The following is an 18903-nucleotide window of genomic DNA, read 5'->3' as shown; positions in this document are numbered from 1 at the left end:
TGTGCCTGCTGTGCTCTTAAACTCCTCTCTGGGCCTCAACTGTTCTGACACCAAAGGCTGAGATAGGTGTTACCCCGATCTGACGTGGAATAGCTATTCCCATGCTGCATTCACTGAGCCCATGGGTGCTTCCACAACAGAGCAGCAGCTTCAGTCTTTTGGGATAGTCTTTGTTGGTACACAGTGTTCTTGAGTTTCCACATATTCTTGCACAGGGAGGGCTTGTCTTGCACAGGATTGCTTTGCTTATCAGAGTTCAGTGGAAGCGTAGGGGTTTTTGTGCTCCTAATCTCTCTTTGCTGTCCTGTTCAGTGACTTCTGCTCCAAGGTGAAGAACACAATCTACTGCAATGTTGAGCCATCTGACTCCAACATGCTGTGGGAACCAGAGTTCATGATTGACACTATTGAAAATCCATCTGCACATAACTTTACATACACCAACCTGGGCAAGAGCCTTAATGAAAACCCAGCCAACCGCTACAGTTTTGTCTGTAATGCACTTATGCATGTATGTGTGGGACATCATGATCCAGACAGGTAAGAGGCAGAACTTTTATGGTTCTACTGAGATAATAAAATGTTAGATGAGGGTTAGAAAATCAGTTGCCATTGCGTGGCTGTCTTGGGTGTGAGGAAGGAGCCAAGGCTGGAGTCCCTTAGAGAATCACTGGCCTGATGGCATGCATGATTAGACAAGTTGACCTGCTTTTTTCATTGTTTGTTTTAACAGGGTGAACGACATTGCTATCCTGTGTGCTGAGCTAACTGGCTACTGCAAGTCTCTAAGCGCCGAGTGGCTGGGTGTGCTCAAAGCTTTGTGCTGTTCCTCCAATAATGGGACCTGTGGCTTCAATGATCTCCTCTGCAATGTTGATGCAAGTGCAAACATTCAAAAGGGGAAAAGGAATTGAAACAGGAGTGGAGGGATCCGTTGGGAGAAGGCAGAAATGAACAAGGGATGGAAGCTTTGTCTTCTGAGGACAGGGGAAAGGCTTTGAATTCTGGGGCTACCTTTTGGTGTTTGTTGCAGCCTGGGCTGATCATGGACATTGACCTGGGGTTATGGGCCCTTCTAGCCCCCACCTTCTAGGCAAGCTGAGGAATTGCTGACAGAGGGAATGAGGCTGTTGTGATCACCGGCTGATCTCCTCTCTTCCAGGTCAGTGACTTATCTTTCCATGATTCCTTGGCCACCTTTGTTGCCATTCTCATTGCCCGGCAGTGCTTGCTGCTGGAGGACCTGATTCGCTGTGCTGCTATCCCCTCACTCCTCAATGCTGGTAAGTGCATCCCTGCAGAAGGCTGGTCTTGGTCTCTGTTCTGGCCCAAAGGCCTGTGCTTGGTGGACACTTTGTGAACCTCATAGTTGTGAAACATGCCTCCAATACTTCTTTCATAGTATGGTACTTAAGAATTGAACACTTTGCTTTAGAGAGTTTCTGACCTTTTGGTTTCTATCAAAAACTGGTTGTGCTAAGGTTTTTCGGTGTTTTGCTCTCTGGAGTTTGTGTACAAGATGAAATAAACACCAAGAGATGTTATCAGCCACACCATTTGACCAGTGTACTCAGCTCTGAACTCCAGCAGTACACCTCCCGCTGCTGATGTGATTCAGCTTAATATTTTGACTGGAGCAGCCAGCTGACCAGTTGGGCCTACAGTGCCTAGGTTACTCTGCTGTCAGCCCTCCTAGCTTTGCTCTGGGGATTGCAGCATCCAGGCTCGTGACAGGGTGAAGTTGTGAAGATGGAGCAAGCAGAATGCAGTGCATGTCACTGGGGATAATACTGATGGATTTGCTCACTTGCATGTTAATTGCCGCACATGTTTCATATTTGTGAATAGAACAAGGCTGCTGCAGCCTTGCAACCGGCTGCTCCAGGGCAGTGCACTGTGAATAGCTTTTGGATTGAGAGTCAGCTGTCCTGGTGCTTAAGAAATCTCAGTTGACTGTTTCTTTACACAGCCTGCAGTGAACAGGACTCAGAACCAGGAGCACGTCTGACCTGCCGGATTTTACTCCATCTATTTAAGACTCCACAGCTGAACCCATGCCAGCAAGATGGCAGTAAGTGAATGAAAGTAGAGCCTTTCTTTATTGTGAAAGTACCGAGGCTCTTGCACCCCAAGAAAAGAGATACTGGACCCTCTGGTTAGAGTTCATGACCTGCTTGCTTTGAATAAAGCAGGCGAAGCCTGATAGACTGCTTTCTGCAGAGGACAAAGAACAATATCCTTCCATTTATGTCACTCTATGGTAGTCAGGCATGTTGGGGAGGAGGCCCTTGGAGGCAGGAAACCAGCCAGTAGAGGTGGCCTTGCTGTCACTAAGCCATTAGAGTAGTGATTGCTTGGGTTTTTCATGTCTTGAGCTTTGTATAGTCTCTTAAGTTGGTGCCAGAAGCTGCTATTTTACAGCACTCCCTTTTTGTCTGATGATGGAAACGGTCCAGGAAGCTCTGTTCTTGGCTCCTCGTCAGTATCCTGATGGCTCAGATCTCTAAACCCAGCCTGTATTCTAGGTTAGGGTGCTGTTGAAGCTTGGAGTTTGTGACACAGGCACTGCTCCCCACTTGGATTTCATGGTTCAGTTGTCACAGCATGATTGGCACTATGCTTCATGAAAGTTAATTAAATTGACCCTGTGTTACAGTTGGGAAAAGGACTAGCCTCAGGATTCTCTAAGCTGGATTCTGTGGTACTGGCTGGCACATAATTTAGGCAGCTCTGGAGCTTGCACCTTTCTCTCTTGCTGGATGTTGGTCTTCCCATTGTCCTCTTTGCAGACAAACCCACAGTGGGAATCCGCTCTTCCTGTGACCGTCACTTACTGGCAGCTTCCCAGAATCGTATTGTGGATGGAGCGGTCTTTGCAGTGCTGAAGGCTGTCTTTGTTCTGGGTGTGTACCTGTGTTAGCCTGAAATGTAAGAATTTTTTTGGGGGGGTGGGAGAAGAGGACTGTATTGCATGTGTTGGCTGTACAGAAGGCCAAAGGAAATCTGTTTTGGTGGATATGTGGCTTGTCTGAACCCCTTTGGGTGAGCTGTAAATGTGCTTCATATCTCTTAGCTGCAGAGAGATTGCTGATTGCAGATAGAGTTTACAAAAGCTCAGGATGTTTTGTGGGTCAGGCTTTGGAGTTAACATTGATGATGAAGTGACACTTGTGCTTTTGTTATAGGAGATGCAGAACTGAAAGGCTCTGGCTTTTCCCACCCTGGAGGTGTTGATGATCTCATGGATGATGAGCTGGGCACCAGGAAGGCCAGTGGTCGGGTAGTAACTGTAGAAACAGCTAGCTTGGATATTTATGCCAAGTATGTACTAAGGAGTATATGTCAACAGGTGAGTGTCCCATCTCTAGGCTTGTCCATACCCCTTCTGCGGACATGATGGACAACTTACCCGCAGATTAGGTTTGTCAGGCGTTTCTCTGAAAGATCAGTAAAGAACTTGCGATGGTTCTGCCACGTGATGGCGCTAAGGATTGCTCACCATTAGCAGAAAAGAGAGGCAAACAGTTGTCAAGAATTAGATGTTGCAGTATGCAAGGACTGCACATCCCCTTTGCTTTGGCAACAGCACGGGGCTCTTGTCCAAGGAGGGGAGTGCTGGGAGTGGTTTGCTGAGATCTGTGCTGGAGGCAAAGAAGATAAGCGTGAGAAAGACAGCTTGTTGAAGTGATAAATGGTGCCTTTCAGAAGGCAGCTTAAGTGTTGCTTGCAGCTAGGCTGTTAATGTATCCCTGGGCTTTGCAGTGCCCTGTTTAGTTAATTAAAGGAACAACAACAAAAAATCTTCTGCTTAGCCTAATCTGACGGTACCAGTATTTTTGTTCCTTTGTGGAAAAGTGACGTTGAGGAGCTGAAAGCTGGCTAATAAGGTACTTAGTTGCAGAGTGGAGTGGCTGTTACCACTACTATATGAAAATGAGTGTTGAAGGGTGTCCTTGACCTTGGTTGCAAATTTATTCTGTTAACAGGAAAGATGCAGAATTCCAATTTGAAACCTGTATTCTGCATTACTATATGCATAAACCCATTAGTGGTGTGTTGTCCTCATGCTTTGTGATGCTATTGTTTATTAATGGGCTCACTATCTAGCAACGTTACCAGCCTACCGAAGAAGAATTGGAGCCACCTATTTATGAGCATGAATTCAACATTCTTGGTGTTACTGAAACCTGACTGTAGCACTGGCAGAAATAGATATTCCCTTTCTGGTCCCAGTCTACACAGGAAGGACTCACAGTAGGTAGAAAGTGTGTGTACAGGAGGGAGTAGCAGTATCAGGTACGCATACCAGCTGTTGGCAGCACTGGTTGTGAGCATTCTAGCAGACAGCAGTGAGCACCACCAATTTGTGCCAGTTCTCCTGCAGGGTTCCTGCAGCTGTTAAAGGCTGGTAAAATGATGTGTTTAATATTAGCACCTGCAATGTGAGTGGTGGATGCTGCAGAGCTCACCCTATCAATTCTGAAATGTCTATAGAATACTGTAGAACACAGTCGGCTGTGACTTCTCAGACTCAGAAAACGTTGCATCTCATATTCAGGTGTATATATTATAGTGGAATTCATCATAGAGCTGTGATAAACCACGACGGGAACCAAAAGGTAGGCTTGAGTCAAAGGTGCTAACCTGAATCTGGTGATTGGGTTGGTGGAGTTGTCCAGAGTGCTTGGAAAACATGTTCATAATGCTCTCATGCGAAGACCCGGATGAGAAGCTCTGTTTCAGTAATATGAAGCCTGCAAATGTGGGTATTTTGTAAAGAAATGTTGCAGAGAGAGAGAGGCTAGAGGTCCTTCAAGGCTGAAGATAGTAGTTGAGTTCATACTTATTTGTGCGATTACACCAATAAAGTAGATCAGAGGCAAAGTCTGAATTCTTGTGGGAAGCTGAGTAAGAGACAAAAAGGATCTTCCCAAGGATATGCGTGTTACATATGTGAGGAAGAGAAGTTTCAAGAGATTATGATGTAGCAACACTGAAGGGGAGAAATGCAATAGGCATGGGAGAAATCACCAGATCATGTGTATTGGCAAAGTGGAAACTTCATCTAGGCTGTGATTTCACAAGGATTTCAAACTAGAGATTTAGCCTTTCCAATCTTTGTGTTCTACTTGGTGCTTAGAGTGCTGTCTGCTGCTGAGAGGCACTGTTCCCAGCTTTCTAGGCTTAGTACCAGCACTTGTGCTTCATGAACTGGATCCTCATCTCTTCTCCTCTGGTTGTCACTTCTCAGTGGAAGAATTCTCTGATCAGGCTTGCTCTGCAGCTGCAGAAGTGCTTATATAGCAGTCCTTTGTAGATTTTTAAATTAATGAATTTGCCTAATGGATTTTCAGTATGAAAAAATCCTGCAGTAACAAAAGCTGCAGGTTAATTGTAAGTCGTGCGAAGTACCTACCTCGTGTTTGTTTTGGAAACTTCTGCCTTTATTATTGTCATACATTTAGGGACCACCAACTGAAATTGAGAGGCTGACAATAATAGTTTTCTGTCTATCTTCTCGTCACAATTTGTGACTTTATAAATGGCTTGCATCCAGTCAATTGTTTCTCTTTCAAGGGGTTTGAGAAGTATAGTCACTGTTTTTTACTAAGGATGGTAGTATGTTTTCCGTTGCTACTTGAGAATTAAGGGATGTGCTTTTTCCTGAGACATGTTCTAGTTCAGCCTGAGCTGCAGCTCTGAATTATTTAGTTTAGGACAGCTCCAGGGCTTTGTTGTGCAGGAAATAGACCAAATAATTTTAAGTGATCCCTTCTGATCTTTTGAGCCCAAGCAGCAGTGTTGATGGAGCCTGGGCATGGCAGTGACTGTGTACTGTTAAATCATACCAATATTTTATCAAAAAAAACAGTGGCTACTGTGTTTCACCACTGCTGACTTGTTGAAGTTGATGTTTCCTCTGTTGTGGTTGCTGTGCTGTGCCTGACACCTGCTGAATCAGAATAATACAGTTCACGAAGAGAAATGTTTATCAGGCATAACTGCGTACTAATAAGTTTTTTCTGAGTTTGCCGTGTTCCCTGCATCTCTCTGAGATTGAAAGCAGGGGTGCTGATTTGGAATCAGACATCGATTTGACTGTGCTGTCTTTGCCTTCATCTTGCAGGAGTGGGTAGGTGAACGATGTCTGAAGTCCCTCTGTGAAGACAGCAATGACTTGCAGGATCCTGTCCTGAGCAGCACACAGGCCCAGAGGCTGATGCAGCTGATTTGTTATCCACACCGGTTGCTGGACAATGAGGAAGGAGAAAATCCTCAACGGCAGAGGATTAAACGCATCTTACAGGTGCAAGCTCCTGGCAGAATCTAAGAGTATCCTAGCAATTGCCTAACGTAGCATTAGAGTGGGGTTGTCCAAAATGCACCCCTCTGAGGTGTCTGACACTCATTATCATGGGAGCTGAGAGTGTGGGTTCATGTAGTTTGAACTGAGATAAGGACTCGTATGAAGTATGTGTGTGTGTGTGTTGTAGAATCTGGACCAGTGGACCATGAGGCAGTCTTCGCTGGAGCTGCAGCTCATGATTAAGCAGACTGCAAACAATGTGAGTTTCTGCTCAGAGGGGCTGTACGGGGATGCGCGTTGCCAGTGTTGAAGTGGCTTCTTGTGAGGTGGAGCACAGGTGGCCTGGCAGAAGTGGTAATAGGGAAAAAGTAAGCAGAGAGGGAGTTAGGCCTGTGAAAGCCAAGCAGGAGAAGGACGTGGTGAGTCTGAAACCTGAAGAGTAGCAGCCATGGGGAAGTTGTCAAACTGGGTTTGTACTGAGTTGTGTTGAAATGTGCAAGCCTTGTGAGTGGGTGCTCTCAGAGAAGGACCTGGCTGTCTTTTCTTCCCTATCTCCAGGAGATGAACTCCTTGTTAGAAAATATAGCCAAGGCCACCATTGAGGTATTCCAGCAGTCAGCAGAGACCAGCTCTTCTAGCTCTGCTGGCAATGGAGTCAACAATGTCAGTAACTCAGCAAGTGCTACACCTGCCAGCAACAAATCCAAACCCATCCTCAGGTAGGTGTAGTCCCAGCATGCAGCTGCCTGTTAGATGAGTCTTGGATTGCAAGCTGCTTTTCTCTCCTTTGGTGTCACAGCTCCCTGGAGAGATCAGGAGTGTGGCTGGTGGCCCCTCTGATTGCCAAGCTTCCAACATCAGTGCAAGGCCATGTGCTGAAAGCTGCTGGAGAAGAACTGGAGAAAGGACAGCATCTGGGATCATCATCCCGCAAAGAGAGGGACCGCCAGAAGCAGAAGAGGTGAGTCCTGGGGGAAGGGCAGGCCATGCTTGCTGTGTTGATCCCCCAGCCTAGCAGTATAGCTCCATCTCTGTCTCTGCAGCATGTCCCTCCTGAGTCAGCAGCCGTTTCTGTCACTGGTGCTAACATGCTTGAAAGGACAGGATGAGCAGCGGGAAGGCCTCCTCACCTCTCTGTACAGTCAGGTCCAGCAGGTAGGTGGCTTGCTTCTCCCCTCACTTTCCTCAAGGGCTCACTCCTCCAGTAGGCAGGCTGTTGGGCATGCCCATGAGGATGTTCTCTGTCTGATTATATGCTCAATACGGCAAAGGTCTTACCCTGGTTGGTACAGGGTGCTTGAGTTGACCATCTCTGAGTCACTGGACAGCGGGCAGTACAAGCTGCTCTCTACAAACTTCAGCATGTTACAGGTTGTGAGCTCTGTCCTCTCTTCTAAATTTCTTAGATTGTTACAAACTGGCGGGAAGATCAGTACCAAGATGACTGCAAAGCCAAACAGCTGATGCATGAGGCCCTGAAACTACGGCTGAATTTGGTAAGCAGTTGCAGTAAAAGAGCTTAACCGTATAGGGTGAAGATCTGTCTGCTGTCTGCCTTTTTTCCTTTTTTTTGGAACACGCACACACTGGAGGGGCTATATATGTCCTGAGACAAGGAAGTAGGAGAGGCGCTTGTGCTGCTTCTAGGTGTTGAGCCCCGAGTAGGATAGTGTGCATGGAAAAAGTCGCTTGCTCTATTTCGCCAGGATGAAATCCACAGCCTTGGTCTCTGTTTTGGAGGTGTATCTTCCCATTTCAATGCTTTTGCAGTCCACAGCACTACTACTTGCATCTGAGGTTTGTGCTGCTGACTTCAGGCTCCTTCAGCTCAGTAGGAGCTGCTGTAGCACAGGAGTTGCTCTGGTTTAGGCTGCTTTCTCACTTTTAAATCTTAATGTTTCTTCATGGTGTCCTTGTGACTAAACTACTTTTCTCTGCCAGGTGGGGGGAATGTTTGACACAGTTCAACGCAGTACACAGCAGACGACTGAATGGGCTGTGCTTCTACTGGACATCATCAGCAGTGGCACCGTGGACATGCAGTCAAACAAGTAACTTTCTGGCTGACTTCTGATCTGTACACTTGCCAAGGCAGGCAGTCGTTAGCATGGCCCCTTTTCTTATGTGAGCTAGCTGTCTCTAGACAATGTCAGAAGTACTGTGACGGCCGAAAGAGACTTCGGAGTAATAGCAGGCTACAACCTAGGTCCTAGTATCCAAGTGCACTCTGACATATCCAGAGCAAACTTGGCTTTCCAGATGCAGAGAGATAAGCAGGGAAGAGCTGAGTCTGGATCTGCTTTTTGGAGAAGCTGAATGGGTAGGCAGGAGGCAGGTCTTAATCTGTGAGACTGCACTTTACTCAAGTGTGAACACCCTGTGGTGTATAAGCAAAAGGAGGATGAGTGTGGGAGGCTAGTCAAAATACCGCTTGGCACTTCTGACTGTAGGCAGTACTCTCAGCAGGCTAGTAATGCTAACAATGTTTGGTGTTGCTATGATGGCAACTTTAACCTTTCTGCTCTGACCAACAGTGAGCTCTTCACCACTGTGTTGGACATGTTGAGTGTTCTCATCAACGGCACCCTGGCTGCTGACATGTCCAGCATTTCTCAGGGCAGCATGGAGGAGAACAAGCGGGCATACATGAATCTTGTCAAGAAACTCAGGGTGAGGGACACCAGACCCTGTATGGGGACCAGTGTGTGCTGTGTCGTGATTGTCCAACTATGCAGATTTGTACTGCATAGTATGAATGGTACTTGTCCTGTTGCTGCTGTTTTAGATGGAGCAGTGAGGGTGGCTCTGATGTTTCTTTAGGACTGAAGGGTGAGAGGGAATGTGGGGATGGAGGTTAACATCAGAAAAGGCACAGGTGGGCTTTGGATGATTTTTCCTGAGTAATTCTTCAAGTCTCTATTTCACTTGTGCAGAAGGAGCTAGGGGACCGGCAATCTGACAGCCTGGAGAAGGTGCGACAGCTACTGCCACTTCCCAAGCAAACCCGAGATGTCATCACCTGTGAACCTCAGGGATCCCTCATTGACACCAAAGGCAATAAAATAGCTGGATTTGACTCCATCTTCAAGAAGGAGGTAAGTGAAGCTTTTTTGTCTGCATTATAGCTCCTGAGTGCAGGTGTCACCTTGTCCTCTGATGCCTTGAGTCTATGCATCTTGGGAGGCACCTGTATGCAGCACCTTGTTGCCTGCCGAGCTTGAAGTGGTTGGCTGCATGCAGACAAGCTGGCACATAACCATGTCCAAAAAGGGCAAAGCTGGGGTTAATGCTTGGCAATACATGCTGCTATGGCCTGAGAAGTTAGTTAAACTGGTTTTGTACTTATGGCTATATAAAGCATAAAGAGAAACCCGTAATCCCTGTCACGTGAGTTACTGGGAAGTGCCAGTGTGCAGAAGACTGGCAGAGATGGGATGAAGGACACTAGCGGTTGTTATTGAAGGCCTTTAGAAATTACTGCTTTGCCACGTGGAGGAGCAGGGACTGCTAGTAAGGGCTCAGGCTGTTTACAGGCACATGTCGAGTAGAGCCTGAGGAAAGCATAGAGTCTCCTGTACCCTCATAGGAGAAATAATAAGAACTCCAAGTCCCTATCTCTTTTGCTTTAAAGGGTTTGCAGGTCTCTACAAAGCAGAAGATTTCCCCTTGGGATCTGTTTGAGGGCTTAAAGCACTCAGCCCCCCTCTCCTGGGGATGGTTTGGGACGGTCCGGGTGGATCGCAAGGTGTCTAGGTTTGAGGAGCAGCAGAGGCTTCTTCTGTACCACACGCACTTGAAACCCAAGCCTCGCAGTTACTACCTGGAGCCATTGCCGCTGCCCCCTGAAGAGGAAGAGCCTCCTACACCTGTGGCTTTGGAACCAGAGAAGAAAGCTGCAGAACCAGCTAAGGCTGATAAAACAAGCTCAAATCCTGCTGCTTCTACTGAAGAACGCAAGAAGAAACAGAGCAAAACCAAGAAACGCAACCAATCTGCCAGCAAAACTGAGGTAATTGACTACCCAATGGTTATGGACCTCCCGTGTCCACCGCTTCTAGTCACAGAGGATCCTTTGAGTCTTTATGAGGACCCTGAGAGTGGTGTAATGGTGAAGATGGGATATGTTTCCTTTCAGATGGGAGTGCTGGAGCTCTGCCGTGCTCTTTCCAGCCTGGGGCAGGGCAAACGTTTTCTTAATCCCTGATGGGAGGGAAGGAGGCTGCTCAGCTCAGATAGATACCTTCCTCCTATGAACTTTGCAGCTCTTTCATACTTTTCATCCATTCATGAATTCTCGCTGCAAATTGATCTCTCTTACTCCTTTGTTTTTGCAGGATTTTGTGTTGGGCCCTAGCCGAGGTGTTTCATATGGGGTTAGTATGCCTACAGATCTCCTGCATCACCAGTCAGGAGGCACTATGTCAAGGCTGGCATATGGGCAATCACCAGTGGGTCTCTATGCCCAGAATCAGCCTCTTCCAGCAGGTAGGTGCACAGGAGACGTGAGCATATTGCACCTATTGGGAGCCTCTTGTAAGAATCCCTTCTGTGAGATGGCCCTATGCAGGTCCCTGCACTTTCCCCTTTTTGCCTGTCGTGTGTCTAAATGCAGTGGTGAACAGTCATTCTGGAGCTACAAGGTTCAGCAATAGCATGTAACTAGTCATTGTGTTTCTCTTACTCTTGCAGGTGGCCCTCGCCTGGATACATCCTACAGGCCTGTACGCATGCCACTGGGGAAACTTGTTCAGAGTCGTCCTCCCTATAGTGGTGTGCTGCCTCCAGGGATGGGGAGCATGATGGGCCTTGACCCCTCCTACAAGCCAGCAGTGTACAGACAGCAGGCTCCAGTGTCCCAAGGACAGATACTGAGGCAGCAGCTTCAAGCAAAGTTGGTAAGTCAGAGCTTTGCTCTTGGCGGACCCCACAGTACATTAAGCTCAAGATGTTTGCTGGGGCTATCCCTTTGAGCCAGAACTCTACAACCCTGTCTCTGTTTCTGTCCTGGAAAGACGCCTCTTGTGTCTATTCCTCTGGTGCAGCACTGTGTTTTCAACCCACCTTGTGGACCCACATGACTAGCAGTTGCTGGAGACTGTCAGTGAGGTGCACTGGGGCAGCTGTGGCTGTCAGGCAGTGAGAGGGGCACATCCTTGCTGTGGGATGGTAGGGATATTGGTGGTCTATCCCACACTGGGGCGAGGCAGAAGTCATTAGCATCTGCATGCTGTGCAGAAGCCTCATAGGTTTAGCAGTGAAGCTACTTGTCTGGTTTGGTGGGAGCTGCCAAGAAGAGAGGAATGGCGTCCTGCCCTTTGGAGATGTTGAAAAAAGTGTTTCTCTGTTGCCTTCCAGCAGGGCCAAGGCATAATGGGACAGCAGCCCGTGCGCCAGATGGCTCCAACCCCATCCTATGGAGCACTGCAACCCTCCCAGGTAAGTAGCAGTGACTGCAGGTAAGACTGGAGTCTGGCTCCAGCACAGGGCAGCATCTTGGTTTCTGCTGCTAAATCCTGAAATCTCTTGGCTCTTCTCACTCCTCGTTTGCTGGGCAGTATGAATCTGAATCCCAGAGAGGAGCAGCCTTGTGACATATTTACAGGAGGCTGATGTCCTGTTCCAAATTCTCTTGTACCTTACCCCATGACTGATGAAGGCTTTTTGTTTCATTTTAGGGTTACACACCTTACGTCTCTCACATAGGGCTTCAGCAGCACCCATCCCAGTCAGGCACGATGGTACCTCCTACCTATTCTGGCCAGCCCTATCAGAATTCCCACCCTAGCTCTAATCCTGCCTTGGTGGATCCTGTTAGACAGATGCAGCAGAGACCAAGTGGCTACGTGCATCAGCAGGCCCCTGGCTATGGGCACACCTTGGGCAACACACAGAGGTACCTCCCACCCTGCTGGATGCTAATAAGCTGTATTTCATCAGGACTTCCCTGCTCTGCCGAGACAACCCTAACAGCAATCTGTGAAAAGCTGGCTCTCCGTGCTGTGTTATACAGCATCTGAGTCCTTCGCACTGTCGGGGGAACATCTTTATCCAGCTTTCAGTCCGGGAAGAAACAGAAGACAGGATGAAATTCAGAGATGCTAGTTGCAGGCAGGAGCCAGTGTTTTACCCATTGCCATCCAGAAAAAGATGGAATTGTGAAGTGTGAGGAAAAATTACCTGGGAAAGTGATAGTTTTGGTTTTAAATCTAACCAGCAGATCACCATCAAAGGGCTAGATCTGGGATTTCTGCAGCTCCTGAGCAGGCATGAATCCAGGAGGGAAACTGTGCAAACAGTGGGCCAAGGACTGTTACTTAGTGCTTCTAGAAAAGCCGGTTGGATGAAACCGTTGAGAGGCCCTCGTGTCCCTTACCTTTCTGCAGAGAGGCAGCATGGATTGCAAGGGGCTGTTTGGGCTCTCTGTCTTGTTGATGGCAGAAGTTGCGTTTGGATTAAAGAAGCTGCCTGCCCATGAATCTTTTATTCCATGAGCTTGTCCTTTTCTCCTGCAGGTTTCCTCACCAGTCGATCCAGCAGGCCCCCATGATGAGTGGGATGAACCATTTGGGTCCACAAGGAGTCTCTTCAGGAATTCGACCCAGCCAGATACTGCCTGACCAGCAGCAGCAGTACCTGAGGCAGCAGCAGCAGATGCTGAGGGTGAGTGATTGCTGACAGGAGGAAGGCTGCTGGAGCTGGAGGAGGCTTGCCCAGCTCTCCTGACCTTTGTGTCAGCAACACTCCGCCCTGCCCCTCTGTGCCAGGAAGGATGTCAGCTCTGTTGGGGGCTGACTTTAATAATTTGCTAAGCAGTTCTCCCTTAGAGCTGGCCACTCCTGATGGAGCCATCTGCTGCGCTACCTTTTGCCAGTCACCCAGCATGAGCTAAAGGGAAGTTAGGAGCAGTAATGGTCTGCTTAGTCCTCTGTGGCCTTCATCCCACTTCTTCCTGCTCCAGCAGAGCCCATGAGATCGTGCAGAAAGTAGCTGTCTTAGAAGTGTTACAGGAGCTAGAAGCAAAGTGAAAGTCCCTCTGCTCACACAAGAGCAGGTAGAGTTGTTCCATGCAAGATCATTTTTAGGGCCTTGTCTGCATTTTCACAAGATCAAAACAAGCATCAGTTGCAATTTCCAATGGTGGGAAACATGGTGTGAATCAGTCCACGTACTCCACATCTAACAGCGAATGGTGAAAAACTGATCCAGAGTGAGCTGTTAGACCCGACTCTCTAGGTTCAAAGAAGTGCACAGGCATGTGTCAACAGACATGAGTGTTCCATGGATTTGCGTTATGGTCTTATGAGTATTAATTACTTACATGATATACAGATATGAATACATTTATTAGAGTTACAGAACTGTATTAAATTGACAGAGAAACACAGAAATAGTTTGGGTTAATTGGTGAATTGCATACCTTATGACAAGGCCTAGCAAACCTGTAGGATATGAGGAGGCTTTACATGGCATGGAGTGCTGAGGCTTTGTGTTCTGAGTGAGACAGTGTTTCCTGCAGAGAGCTGCAGTCAGCAGTATTTGAGAATTGCTGCCTTGCACTGGACAAGAGACTGCCTGTAGCATGGTCAGCAGCTTTTATCCTTTTGATGAGTAGCACCCTCTGACTATTCACTTGGTTTCTTTTAGCATTCTCCATCACTCATATTTAGAAAAAGAACATGCCTCAGACAAATTGGTAGCACTTCTCCTAGCTCAGTAACTTCATGTATACCTTCAGCTTTTAGCCGACATTGCTTGGTTACTTAAAAAAAGGTGGAGTGCCCAAAATCTCCCCTTTTCCTGTGACTTCTGCTGCATTATCAGAGGCATACCAGATGCAGAACAGATTCCTGGTGCTTGAGTTGACTTGTCATGATGCAGTGGCTTGTAGAAAGGACAGATGGCCTTTTGGTTTGTCTTGGGTGGCTTGGTAGTCAGCTGTTGCAAGAAGGTAGGACACAAAATAGGGAGGGGTGTCCTGGCTCATTTAGTCAGTCATCTATCTGCTTTCTTGTGTATCCTGCTCATAGCATCCATTTCAAGAACCTAAGTGGCCAAACTAGTTTAAGATGGAAGTTAGGAGGCTGTTCTATAAACTTACTCCCTTTGGTCTGAATCCTTGATCCAAGCCTCAATGTGTTTGTGACTGGTTCTTGTATCCAGTTACTGTCCACTGTGTCCTGTTGTTTACTGGCTCCTCTTTCTCTCTGATGTTTACCCAATGTATTCCTAGGGAGCACTTGCAGCTCCCGTTGGTCGGGTGTTTCTAACCTCCTCATAAAATACTGTCCCTTCTGATTGTATTTTTGTCTGTTTTCTGAGTCTGTTCAAGGTCTGAACCTTACCCTTTTGAGCCAGTGATTGGAACTGTACCTAGCATCACCATGTTGGTTTTTTATGATGGTGTTAGTAGTTTTCTATTTCTGGTAGACATTCTTCTGTTGATCTAGAGAGTTCAAAGCTACATTGGCAGATCGGAGAAATGTCTGAAAATGAGGAGAAATGAAAAAACCTTGAGATTTGTGGGTATATTTTGACTCAAAGTTCAACACGCTGAGTATTCTCATCTTAACTAATTCTGTCAACATCTAGGTTGGAGCACTGCATCCAGTTTTATCTGCATCCTTTTACTGAAGTGCAACGCCTGCTTGTGTGAATCAAAGAGAAGGGCAGCGAGATAGATCTAAGAGTTGGGGAATGTGGCTGATAAGGAAAGGCTGAAATAGCTGGGCATCAGGTTAGAGGGACAGACGAGAGATAAGTCTCCAAGTTTTTTGTCTTCAAAAAAAGCCAACAAATACTTAACTGGTCTTGTCCCTTGGCTGTAGGACAAGAAATGGTCTTAAATTATAACATAGGGTAGAGATTAGGAAAACTCCAGGAGTGGGAGTGACCTGGAGGGGATTGCATAGGGAGGTTGTAGGAGCTCTGTTGCTACCTCTGGAAGAACTTTGAGAACAGGTCAGGCAAGTAGTCGGTGAAGTCAGGATTGCTGATCTCAACCAGGAGGCAAGAGATGAACCAGCCAATGTCTTGAGGTAGCTCTTAGTTGTTTTCTATTCTTGTATCTTGTTTGCTCCTCGTCATTTCCCAGCTGATCTGTAGACTCGTAGTTCTCTTCGTGCCGTCTGTTGATATATCATCTTGCAGAATTTTGTTACTGTCCCTGTATTTCTTGCCATTTCTCAGCCCAGGGCAGTGTCCTGGTGAAATTTGGGTGATTTAGGTACCTGTAAGGAAAATGGTGTAAGAGGGTATGTTATTGCATGGCATGTCCTTCCTCCTTCAGGCCTTTCTGTGCCCTGTTGCTGTGTGCATTGCCCAGACAGTTCCCTGATGGTCCTTTCTCTTTTGTCTTTGCAGCAGCAGCAGCAGCAGCAACAACAGCAACAACAGCAGCAGCAGCAACAACAGCAGCAGCAGCAGCAGCCGCCACAGCCACCGCAGCCACAGCCACAGCAGCAACCCCAGGTCTCCACAGTGCCTCAGCCACAGGCGCAGGGCCAGCCCCCAGGGCTGGGCATGCAGGCTCTTCCCCCTCAGCAGCCCATTGTGAGTGTTCCCTTGGAGGCAGAGGGACATGATAGTCCAGCACAAATCCAACAGTGCTCCACCTGCATCCCCCACTTTCTCCCTCCCCTGCGCTTCCCAGGGCTTGTGCAAATGCTGAGGCTGCCAGCCAGGTGGTGTGGCTATAACTACATTTCTCTCTTTGCAGTTCCAGCGCCAGGGCCTTCAGCAGACACAGCAGCAGCAGCAAACAGCTGCTCTGGTTCGACAGCTTCAGCAGCAGCTTTCCAGTAAGCCTCAGTGTTCTTCCTTCTGTCCCTACTCTCCTCCCCACCATTTTCTCTTGCAGGTGCTCTGGTGTAGAGAAGCAAGGCCAAGCCAGACTGTCTGTCTGAGGCCGTAAATGATGCTGGCAGGGAGGTGGCATCAGGCCTTAAAGCTCCTGGCCCAAGGGGGCACAGCAGCAGGGCAGGCAGTGCTTGCCAGCTTGTGAGCAACCTTGCAGCCTGCCTTCCTTCCGCTGCCTGCAGAGGGATGAGAGAGCTGAGCCTTTGTAGGGGCTGCCATGCAGCTTTCCTGAAAGGATCCAGCCTGCAGCTTTAAAGCCTTCAGAGGTACTTCCCCTGCTGCAGATGACCTCTGAGGGGCACAGGGAGGATGTAGTCCTGGGGCACTCACTTGGTTGATGACCCAGAGATACTCTATTCGAGTTGTAATCAGGACAAGACTTCTTGGAGGCAGGGAGGGTACTCTGGGAAATGCCCAGAAATGGACTGCACAGGTTTTTTGCAGTGCATTAAGTGTGAGGCTGTGCTAGATGTAATAACATGTGGAGTGGTGACTTGGAAATTGTCCTTATACTTGTTCCCTGATAGAAAATTCTTAGTCCTTGTGATCAAAAAAATCTCCTCAAACCAGAAGTTTTAACATGCTAAGTTTCCCACTAGCCTGAGTCACAAACCACAAGTCTGTGCAAGGATCCCAGCCAGGACGTTCAAGTCCTTCCATGTAGGAAGACTTCATATAAGAATCTGAATATAGCAGAATAGCCATATTTTTGTATCTTGTCTGTACAGCAAATGGAGCTGTCTTTTATATGGAACAGATGCGTGGGTCCAATGCAACCATGTGTCAGCCTGTAGCTTCCATGCTCCCTCATTGGGTTTGCAACAGTTCCACCAGGAACCATCTGGAGTTCTTCTTTGTAGTGTCTGGGACTGAGTGGAAAGCAGGACATAAACCAAGCCTGTAGGAGGGGGACAAGAATACTTTGGGCCCAAGACAGGCTGTGTTAGGAGGCTCCACGGAATCCCTGAATGTGCTATGATCCAGCAGAGTTGAGAAGGAGAGCAGGCTAGCCAGGTTACACTGGTCTCCTTTTACTTAGTCTGACTTAAGCTCAAACATGCTGATGGGTTTTTAGGAAAAAACTACTGAATTTTATTAATCAGACAGTACCCAAGTATACTGTGAGCACTGTACATCACAAAACATCAGTCCCAGCAGTTTGGAAGTTGATGACGTTCTTGAATACAACTTTACCATGTTTCCTGCCCTTTTTGTGCCACCTGGAAGTTATTTGGGCATGTCCTTCATTTGTGGTGAGATACTGACAGGGAGCCAGGATCGTTGTTTCTGAAACCTTCACTAACTGGTTTCTGGGCATGCCTCAGGACGAGTGCTTGACACTAGCTGTCTGAGCGGCTTGTATGGGTGCAGGTGTTGTGGAATCTTATAGGGCCGGTTTTCTTTCAAAATCAGGAATAATTCATCCATAAACTCATCCTCCCAGCTAGCTGCCACCTTTCAGGGCTTTGTTATGGTGCACCAATTCCACCATGAGGAATGGAGAGATCTCCTCTGGAGGAGCTTCAGCATTGAGACTGGCACATACCTATCTCTTCCTCAAAGAATGTGGGGTACTGAGTGTGCTTCTGCCTAAAGGCTCATTCAAATGAGCAGAGCAGGGAGTGCCAGGAAGGCTGTGTTTTCCTTCTCACAGCCTGTGACACACTCATACTGCGCTGGGCATGTGGGGAGAGGGATCTCCTTTTCTGAACCAGATCTTGTGACTGTCTAACTCTGTCTTGACCTCAACAGATACACAGACACAGCAGAACAACAACCCGTTTGGACGCTACTGATCTGTGAACTTCAGCCTGATCCAGAAGGGAGACATCGCTGTCTACTGGGTACAGCCTCTTCAGCCTGACTGACCCACAAGCTGGGGCTGCCTCCAACCTCTGTCCTTGGGTGTGCCCCTAGTGCTGCTGCCGTCTATCTCACAAGGAGATGCCGGGAGGATGGTTTTATTGTACAGAGAAAGTGTTTTTACTATCCAATTTCTACAAACGTTTATGGAGATCCCTTGTGGCTGATAGTTTCCCTTGCAACTTTGGTTTCAGTTTTTACTCAGTTTTTAGTATTTTTGTTAAAATAATGATTAAGACATTGTAAAATTTTCTACTTTATTTATACCAGATGAACCCTGTACTGCAGACATTATCAGATCAATACAGAGAGCTTACTTTGCAAAAGCAGTGTGTATTCAGCCTGCCTTTCCTCCTCAGCGCTCCTCGCAGTACAGCCCAGCAGCACCTCTAAACATGGTCTTTATCTCTTTCTCAGTAGAATTAGTATCTGCCTTTTCAGCTTTTGTGAACGGCTAAACAATTTGGTTTGGGAAAGAAAGCCCCCCTTCCCTGTTTGTTTCCTAAGCTGATGTTCACATGCTTGCAAGGCTTTGTGCAAGCTTTGTAGGATTTGTATGTTGATTAAGAGCTTTACTAGTAGTCTGAGACATGTTCCACCAGGACAGAGGTATAAAGCAAAGAGGGAGTTGTATTACAGGGTAATTCCGAGCATAACATGCTCAGCTTCCCAGCCACAGCAGTTGCTCAAGCTGGTAGCTCTGCAGTCTAGGAGGAGCTGCAGCCCAAGTGCACTCACAACACTACTTCTCATTGCAGCGCCGTTTTGCTGATAAGCACCAAGGCTCCTCTTGCTCACTCCTTCCTGACAGCCACAGTGCTTTCTCGGGCTTGCAACAGGCATTCTCAACTTTTGACCTGGCTAATGCAGCCTGCTGG

General features: G+C 47.5%; 1 protein-coding gene across 4 annotated transcripts in view; it reads left to right on the top strand.

Annotated features, from left to right (window-relative positions):
• Positions 1-18354, top strand: part of MED12 (mediator complex subunit 12) — a 36871-nt gene extending 18517 nt beyond the window's left edge. The window contains exons 21-44 of one of the 4 annotated variants that reach the window (XM_086470245.1): positions 313-540; positions 734-878; positions 1163-1283; positions 1970-2071; positions 2790-2903; positions 3186-3349; positions 6128-6307; positions 6495-6566; positions 6866-7026; positions 7107-7268; positions 7351-7462; positions 7714-7803; positions 8249-8358; positions 8842-8977; positions 9241-9402; positions 9939-10316; positions 10642-10792; positions 10997-11202; positions 11663-11743; positions 11983-12200; positions 12820-12967; positions 15680-15856; positions 16023-16104; positions 17915-18354. In XM_086470245.1, coding sequence (XP_086326371.1) covers positions 313-540; positions 734-878; positions 1163-1283; positions 1970-2071; positions 2790-2903; positions 3186-3349; positions 6128-6307; positions 6495-6566; positions 6866-7026; positions 7107-7268; positions 7351-7462; positions 7714-7803; positions 8249-8358; positions 8842-8977; positions 9241-9402; positions 9939-10316; positions 10642-10792; positions 10997-11202; positions 11663-11743; positions 11983-12200; positions 12820-12967; positions 15680-15856; positions 16023-16104; positions 17915-17958 — 3544 coding nt within the window. In that variant the 3' untranslated portion in view covers positions 17959-18354. Of the gene's footprint in view, positions 1-312; positions 541-733; positions 879-1162; positions 1284-1969; positions 2072-2789; positions 2904-3185; positions 3350-6127; positions 6308-6494; positions 6567-6865; positions 7027-7106; positions 7269-7350; positions 7463-7713; positions 7804-8248; positions 8359-8841; positions 8978-9240; positions 9403-9938; positions 10317-10641; positions 10793-10996; positions 11203-11662; positions 11744-11982; positions 12201-12819; positions 12968-15667; positions 15857-16022; positions 16105-17914 lie in introns of all 4 variants that reach the window. The other 3 variants (XM_086470244.1, XM_086470243.1, XM_086470242.1) reach the window with 3 other exon arrangements.
• The last annotated feature ends 549 nt before the right edge of the window (positions 18355-18903 follow it).

Source organism: Leptosomus discolor, chromosome 9, assembly GCF_034619465.1.
Source record: "Leptosomus discolor isolate bLepDis1 chromosome 9, bLepDis1.hap2, whole genome shotgun sequence".
Lineage (NCBI taxonomy): Eukaryota > Metazoa > Chordata > Aves > Leptosomiformes > Leptosomidae > Leptosomus > Leptosomus discolor.
This window is presented reverse-complemented; position numbering and strand designations above follow the sequence as displayed.